At 32.0% G+C, this 9,533-nt stretch overlaps 1 protein-coding gene across 1 annotated transcript; it reads right to left on the bottom strand.

Annotated features, from left to right (window-relative positions):
- Nucleotides 1-2,697: 2,697 nt before the first annotated feature.
- LOC145292265 (protein GVQW3-like) lies at nucleotides 2,698-3,084 on the bottom strand. The gene has a single exon (XM_080138588.1). It carries the CDS (start codon nucleotides 3,082-3,084, stop codon nucleotides 2,698-2,700), a length of 387 nt encoding a protein of 128 aa, XP_079994714.1.
- Between the last annotated feature and the right edge of the window lie 6,449 nt (nucleotides 3,085-9,533).

Below are 9,533 nucleotides of genomic sequence, written 5' to 3'. Positions count from 1 at the left end.
TATCCTTTTCTTCAATTTCCTCTGCTATGTGACTTCTATTTAATCAATTTTTGAATATGATTTTTCATGTCTTTAGCAAATAGGGTAATACCGTTATATCTATTTGCTAATATTTTCCCCTCTGAAGAGATGGTAGGCATCGAAACCCTATAGGATAAGGAGATAAAATTTCTAAAGTATTCTTTGTCTTACTTGGAATAATAAAATATCCTTGATTTAATAAAGTTTTTTATTTTCATTGAATCACTATAATTTGCTTTATTTGCTCTATCCTGTATATTGAGCAATTCCTATTTAGATGGGATAATACATAGAATATTACGACCAGTAATATTTTGTAAATCTTATAATCACAGGGTTTCATACCAGCTGATTGTTGGATAAATCGATTCGGAAGAATATATATATATATGTATATATATATATACACCTATGAAATTGAAAATTTTCTCGCTCTTACACTGATATTAAAAGGCTACTTTTCTATTTAAAAATTATTAAAATGAACTTTATAATGTACTCAATCATGAATATGAAAGCGACTAAATGAATTTACATATTCCACTAAAAAGCGTTAATTAATTACTTAGTCATTTTATATGTTTTCTTATTAGGGTCTATTTCAATATTAGGCTGGATTCTATTTATGCATAGTTTCTATATTCTTCGTAATTGCGTAGAATTTTAGATGATAACACACACACACACACACACATATATATAAGTGACCTTGTTGATGTGTGTGCAAAATGTCTCTACCAAACTCGTCTCTGAATATTTAGCTTACAGAGTTGAAATTTGATATTTGGATCTGTAGCACATTTCAGATTTGGCTTTTAGCTGGCAAAAATTGCTGCTAAAGGGTCAAAACTGAAAGCAAAACAGTTGACAGATCATGGTAAGTCGAATAAAATATCACTCCTGCTGTTTTTTTACGCATGCTGAAAATAAAGCAATGGAAATTTAAATGGTAACTTTTTGTATTTATCTGCCCGTAGCTCGACAAGATCGTAGGTAACGACGCTGAAGAGATAAATAACGACTAAGCCTGGAGCCCTAAACGTTCCGGTTTCGCTTTTTGCAGATTGATAATACCCAAATCATATCTCTTTATAACTTTTTAAAACATTACTACATATTAGATAATTATCATTAGAGAATTGGCTCTATAATAATAAATGATAAATCTGAATGAATTAAAATATAATATTCATGTGTATTTTACGACCAGGAAACATCGGGCAACCTGCTAGTATATATATCTATACAGCTAGCTAGCTAGCTAGCTAGCTATCTACAATTATGTAAATGAAATTTTGTGTGTGTGTGTGTTATTGTGTGTGTGTGTGTGTGTGTGTGAATTCATTCGTGATAGACTTCGAAAGGACTGAACAGATTTTCTTTAAAAGTTTCAGTACTTTAGTATATAAGTCTGGGAGTGATCTTAGTTTAGTTTTGTCTCAGAATACCCACATAATTACCGATAATCGATAATCGAAACCGTTGTTTTAATTTATCACTCATCAGTAAAACCATTTTTTTTCATGTCGTCGATAACAAGGATAAAATAATGGGCCGTGAAAATTCTACTGTGGATAAATTGATAGCATGATTCTTTTTTATATGATGTGGTCTGTAGGTTCAAACGCCGCACGTAAATTTCTTAATGTTTTTTTTATCAACTGAAAAGAAGTTTATTCATAAGAGTGGAAAATTTACGTGTGTGTGTATATTTTAAAAATATTTATTAAATTTGCAATATAAAACTGGAATATTACGGTACTTTAATTAAACTTTATAACTGACAAGCAACTGATCCTGAAGAAAGTGCAAAACAGTTTAAACGCATATTTAGTGAAAATGTGAATCAGAGCTTTCTTATAATTCGGTTTAACAAACCATAGACCCCAACAACCCAGCACAAGTAGTATGTCCGGCAATATAATATAAGGAATTTTTCGACACAGTTGACTAATTGCAGAATTATACAGCGACAACCACATAAATTCTGACAACGAACAGATAGTCAATGTTGATTCTGTGGTTTCTTTTGCATACGGTCAAAGAAATCATGGCCCCTAAAACCTCGCCAAAGTAGTAGGTTTTGAACTGGAAGAATAGCTGTTAAGGAGACAAATCTGAGAAATTGAATTGTTTCTGGTACGTTGTATCCACCGTGTTGGGGCTACGTTGATCAGTAAGGTGTCAGTATAACTGAAATTTACTAAAATAATTTTAGGATTATAAAAAAACGGAAATATTGGAATTACCAAAGGTACAGATCCAAATAAGCATAAAAAAAGGCACCAAAGCAACGCAGAGGAAGGCCGGGTAATACTGTTAATATATATATATATATATATATATATATATATATATATATATATATATATATATAAACAAAAATCAAGGTGATATTGACTGTCTTCTTTGATATTCGTGGAATTGTGCATCATATATATATATATATATATATATATATATATATATATATATATATATATATATATATATATATATATGTACATGCCAGAGAACATCTTGATAGTACTCCTTTGTCACTCTTTGTCCTTCCGGTGCATATTCATGATGCACAATTCCACGAATATCAAAGAAGACAGTCAATATCACCTTGATTTTGTTTCGGTCCTGTCGTGCTTTTATCGGTCTTCGAGACTCGGAATGTTTTCATTGCGATTACTGTCTTTTTGTTTCTGGGTCGTACCCATACACCCATGAGACGTCTCCAGTTATCATAGTGTTCAGAAATTCAGGATCAGTGTTTGCGGTCTCCAGAAGGCTCTGTGCAACTTGAACATGGAGGTCCTTTTGTTCCGACAATAACAATCTTGGCACCAATTTTACTGCCACTCTGTGCACGCCCAAATCATCACGCAGAATTGTATGCGCGGAATCTTTACTCACTCCAACGTCTTCGGCAAGCTCCAGCACGGTCGAACGACGATCTGCCATCACCAAATTTCTCACCCTCTCAACAACAGCTGCACTCTGAGACGTTTGGGGTCTGCCAGAACGCTGGTCATTCTCCACTGATGTGCGAACATTTTTGAATCGGTTGAACATGCGCTAATTAAAAGTTATAGATTAAACATTATTTTTTGCAGTTTTTGTATACGTATGAAGTTATGTCATACGCTTACGGATAAGACTGGACAATTGTATGTTTTAGTTTCGATTCTAACTGATAGTACTCAAGTCATATGTGTTTTTACTTTTAAAATCACTACTATATATTAGATAAAGTATAGTAATCGACAGCGAATTGGCTCTATAATAATAAATAAGAAATATGCATAAATGAAAATATATTATTTAAGTCTATTTTACAACCGGGCAACGGCGGGTGGCCTGCTAGTATATACATATATATATATATATATATATATATATATATATATATATATATATATATATGTATATATATATATATATATATATCTAATGAAAACGGATAGATTTTTACATAAGAAATTTAGCAATTCTCTCGTGAATAAACCCTGATTTCACCATGAAATCAAGGTGACAAGATAGAACCTTGCAGATCAAGCATGTTATGGACCAAAATTGTAAACAAACGAACAACTTTCAGATAGAACATTTTTAATCTCAAGAAGTAATGGTGTTTACATTTACTACTTAACTAATTTTTATTACTGTCTACCTCTCTATTGAGTGAGACTAATTAACGATTACACACGCCAGCGTATACTCTTTGCACATGTTTAAATTAGAACCAATAGGGAATGTTAAGCTCTCTCGTATGCATGCATGCTTTCTCCAATTAGCCATAGTGTTATATCATAGAGGAGATTCAGAACTTTAAGATAATATCCAGACTTACGCATATAACGCTGGAATTGAGAAGAGAAAGAAAATGTACAAGAAGGCGAAGAAGTATAAAAGAAAAAAAAGCAAAAAGAAGCAGAAAAAAAGAAAATAGAAAATAAAATACACACAAAAAACAAACAACTTTCACAAAAGCAATATAAACACGGCCATTCCAAACAAATATCAATAGTGATGCTCTTTTCCTTGAAATCAATACGAGCATTTGAATCTAAGAAATTTGTCTACAGAAATGTAATTCAGCTTAAATGTTGTCTTTTCGAAATCTCTTAAAAACCGATTAACGAATAGCATATAAACGTTTACCTTCCAGGTGCTGTTTCACAAAAGATCTTATTTCGCGCTACACTATATATATATATATATATATATATATATATATATATATATATATATATATATATATATATATATATAAGCAACGTTGAGCCTGATCATTGCTAAATGAGTGACCATTTGGGAATGCCGAGTGCTGTATGTACTCCCTATGTGCTTATCTCGTTATTGTTTCCCGTCTTCCTGGATTTCTGCTTGCCACTAGAATCAATGTAGACTCAAAACGTGGTTGTGACTGCGAAACTCTTGTTTCACAATTGCACACGCAGACACTATTACAGGGAGTATCCATTGTCTCTCAAGATTGAACGACTATATATATATATATATATATATATATATATAAAATTATTTTCTATATTCGTATACTTTTCATTCTTGTGGAATCATCAATTATAGGTTAGATTAGACGACACATTGTTTCTCATTAAAAGTCCCACCTGAAAAAGGACTACAAATAAGTATTTAATAGCAAATATTTAATTATTATCTACATACGCATATGTTTCATTTTTGCAGAATCTTCAGCGTAAAGATAACCGTTCACCCCAGACGCCTGATTCGAACCTAGGAATAAAAGTCACCTTTAACTTAATTTCGAATGCCTAAACAATGAGGCTAATTTCAACCGTTACAGAACCACACCACTTAATAAGTCTCGGGCATGACACAACTAGTAAAATATTCGTATCGCTTTTTATTGAGTACTAACCTGCCAATGGCTCGTGCCAAAGTTTGAGCATAATCGGATTATTAGTTTACAAATTACAGTTATTGAAGTGAAGCTACTGTTGCAAATTAAAATAAAAATGAATTGAGTGTGTTGGTAAAGTATTACTTTCTGATGAGAAATAACTGTTCAAATAAGCAATTACTTAATAAATGTTGTTTAGACTCCGCAAGAAACGACGGTTAAAAGGCACTATGCTGACTTTACATGCGACCGTACTAACACAAAAGGATACTGAACAGCCAGGTTGCCAAACAAACAAACAAAAAAATAAACAAACAAAAAGTTCACAAAGTTTTTTGGTCCATCGCAATTTGAAGTTGAATGAGACAGCAAAAAATATTGGCAGTGTATTTACTATGAAAAGCTCTATTTAAAGGGTATGCCGCGCAATCGATTAAATTCAGCAACGTCTCGACAATTTTGCGTTGATTTCAACTGTTCAACAAAAATGAGGATTTGCATCAATATGTGACAATGGATGAAACATGGATGAAACATGGATTTACTCCAGTATCAAATTAGAAGTCAGTTTAGTAGACAGTAGCAGGTTGTTGCCTAAAACGACCAAAGACGCAAACATCAGCAGGCAAGGTTTTGGCCTTTGTATTCTGGGATGTGCAAGCTATTTTATTTATCATTGATAAAGGAAGAACCACCAATAGCAAATATTATATAGCATTATTGTTGCGTTAAAAGAAAGAAATCGCCTCCAAAATGGCAATAAATGAAGAAAAATATTTCACCAAGATACATCGTGTTACATGTCTATTGAAAAGATCACAAAACTACATAAATTGAACTTCAAATTACTTTTACAACCACCTCATTCTACAAATCTGCCTCCTCCCATCAACTACTGGCTGTTTGCAGCCCCCCCCCCAAAAAAAGGGACAGTGTAGGGAAAGAAATTTGGCTCTAAGGAAAAAGTGATATGTAAAAGTGTTACACAAATTGTTATAAAAATTAAAAAAAAAGCAACGAATTGTTAGAGAAACGTTGAAATAAGTATATCAACTTCGAAAAAGATTATGCTACAATAACGACACATCTTGTCAAAAAATTGTTATCTTATTAGGTCCTTAATAAAAGTGATGGGCTATTTTTGAATAACTATATCAAAAGTTAGCGAGTAAAACATTTGCTTTATTCTAGCTCTCGGATGAGGCAATTTCAAATATTAAGGGGAAGCGAAAAGGCAAGTAACCAGTCAGATAACCTCCTTAAACCTACCCTCCGCCTAAAATGAATTCGGGATGAAATCTTCCATTACATAATATTGAACACTTTTGAATTCATTAACTATCATTTACCAAATTTATCACAAGCTACACACAGTTTTATTATAAACTTTCTACTTTTATTGAGCGATTTTTCGAACCCAATAATACGTATTACAAAATTTACTTCTATAGTATCGATTTTTTTTTTGTAATCGTTAGCGTGAATGTAAACAATAAAGACACAGATGCTATCAAGTCTCCTACTATCGAAAAGCATAGAGTTAAGATTTTTGACCGATTACTGCTGCAAGAAATTCAAAAGAAATTCTAGGCCCCTTGTTGCTTATGAGTGTCCGGCGCGAATACTTACCACGGCGTTAATGTAAAAGAGTTTTATTTTGGCGTGGAATGGAAAGGGGACTTAAATTAAAGTTAGTGTTCGAATTAATGAATGGAAGGGGACTTAAATTAAGGTTAGTGTTCGAATTAATGAATGGAAGGGGACTTAGATTAAAGTTAGTGTTCGAATTAGTGAATGGAAGGGGACTTAAATTAAAGTTAGTGTTCGAATTAATGAATGGAAGGGGACTTAAATTAAGGTTAGTGTTCGAATTAATCAATGGAAGGGGACTTAAATTAAGGTTAGTGTTCGAATTAATGAATGGAAGGGGGCTTAAATTAAAGTTAGTGTTCGAATTAATGAATGGAAGGGGACTTAAATTAAAGTTAGTGTTCGAATTAATGAATGGAAGGGGACTTAAATTAAGGTTAGTGTTCGAATTAATCAATGGAAGGGGACTTAAATTAAGGTTAGTGTTCGAATTAATGAATGGAAGGGGGCTTAAATTAAAGTTAGTGTTCGAATTAATGAATGGAAGGGGACTTAAATTAAAGTTAGTGTTCGAATTAATGAATGGAAGGGGACTTAAATTAAGGTTAGTGTTCGAATTAATGAATGTCATAATTAAAAAGGTTTAAAAATAAACAAAGAGATTTGTGAAAAGTTTTAAAAATTAACAAGCAAACTTGTTAAAAGCCAATTTACACTTACACTCGAAGCAATCGCTAAAAAGTAATTTGGTTTGTTTTCCTTCTAATTATTTCGAATATTGGGACTATATTCGAAATAATAGTGGAAATACTTTCAACCTCTCATATGAATGACTGTGTTAAGAGAAACTACTGAACCGGACAAAATTGAAGATATTTTGAAATGGAACGAAACGCATTTTTTTTCCAGAAAACACGCCTAAGAATATGCAGCTTTTGGTTCGAAAACTATAATATAATTGTCAATAAAACAGGGAAAATCACCATACGTTATTATATTAATGTTAAATATCAGGTGACGTATAAAAATACACGTTTTCTTAAGCAATACTCTTTATTAATGTAGAGAGATGTATGGGTGAGCAGTAGGTCTTAATATAAGCTTAACGGATTAATTATTAACCGGTTTGTTAGACAATCTGAAAAAAAAAAAACCGCATCTTAGCTTATTCAAATTTCCAGCAAAATTAACAGACCTTTGGTGACTATCCATTCTGTTGGCCATGTCTGACATCTTTGACGGTTTCATCAGCTTCTGGTCCTCACACACGCAATAGGGTTGCTTCTTTGATCCTTTCGTGACCAATGTTTCCAACATAGGTATAATTTATATAAATAATTACTACTAGACATAATCCCATCAATATTTAACAAATTTAGTTCTGTTATATTGTCCATGTCGAAAGTCAAAAGTGAATATGTTCTCTTGATACTTTTGCTTATTTTTAAAAATATTCTCTAAGTAGACGAAGATAACAACAATTTTAACTTAAAGTAGATTTTATTTCATCCAAATAGATCTCCAAATCCTTAACTAGGAGTTGTTTAAGCATATTCTTTATAGAAAGAAGGTTTTCTTGAAGTTCTAGCCCTGCTAAAAGTTTGTCAGTAACAGAATTAATTTTACATTTCCCCTACGTCACCACATGTATATCTAGTCGCTTCCAAGGTCATCCTTCATCAATCATCTCGTACAAACAATTGAACTTAGAATCTACCACCACGCATAACCTGAAAAACTACCAAGAAATACGGAAGTTTGAGTTTCCATATGAAAGACAAATAATGGATTTAATATTTTCTTGGATTGATGCCTTAAGTGAAAAGATATTTTGGCTTGAAATCAAAAGAATCTTAGATGGTATTGACACATCCAACTAACCCATTAGCGGCCCAATGCAGTGACACTGAACGTTGACATCAATTATTTTGCATATCTTTTAATATATATATATATATATATATATGTTGTTTGGCTGTGGAATTAATATATGTATGTATATATATTTATATATTTGTATATATATACATATATGTAACAAGAGTATGAAATGAAGACACAAAACTATATATTGGTAGATATAGAATGGATCATTTATTGAATAATGGAATACAGGCAAAATTTGGGGGGTAGAAGGGACTCTTTATGCCAGAGCATTTCGAAGCCTAATGCTTCTCATCAGAAGAGTAGAGAAGGTGCTAGTTAGCATGGGGAAGATGCCGCGTCTAGCATAAGGTCCATTAGGGATGAAAAAGATTAAAAGGAATTATAGAATGTTGGGGGAAGCTTTATTGAATTCTAAATAAATAAGAAGAAGCTTATTATATATAGTATGATATATAAGAATATATATGGTCTTTAACATAGTATTAAGATTAAGGGGTATATGTATTATGGTTAAATAGAGGGTGTATTGTTGCTGCGTAGTAATTTATTTTAACGGTTTGTGGGGTGTCTATTTTCTATGGAGTGGGTAATTTTGATTAATTTTGATTAGTGGCATCTAAACGGCAAATGGTGGCTTTAAAATATCTTATAATTGGGGGGGGTATGCAAGGTTGTGAAACTGAAAGGTAATATGCGGCAATATATTTATAAGTTTCTACTGTTATGATATAGGGAGTATGATCATAAGGGGACGGTCGGAGATTAGGGTGGCAGTGACTATGAGTGCGTATAACTCTTGATGCAAAAGGTTAAGTATACATATTGATGTCAAAGTGGGGGATTAAGGAAACCATTGTTACTTATGAGAGTGGTACAAATATACCAAATAATAGTAGGGTAATTATAATAGTACGAAGGATAATAGTAATGACAATTATAATAATAGTGGTAATAATAAAGCTGAAAATAAATTAGAAGTAAAATTGAATATTAAAAAAATAAATAAAAATAAATAAATAAAATAAACTTAAAGGCAAAATTAAAAGTAAACATTAAAATTGAACATTAAATATAATGTTACCAATAGTTGTGATAAAATTAACTTCAAAATTACTGTTAATAACAGTGAAAATGGAGATAATGGTAGCGGTTGTCGTAG

Source organism: Euprymna scolopes, chromosome 13 (assembly GCF_053919585.1).
Source record: "Euprymna scolopes isolate OS-2025 chromosome 13, ASM5391958v1, whole genome shotgun sequence".
In the NCBI taxonomy this organism is placed as follows: domain Eukaryota; kingdom Metazoa; phylum Mollusca; class Cephalopoda; order Sepiida; family Sepiolidae; genus Euprymna; species Euprymna scolopes.
The sequence above is the reverse complement of the archived record's forward strand: the minus strand, read 5'-3'. Positions and strand labels throughout refer to the sequence as shown.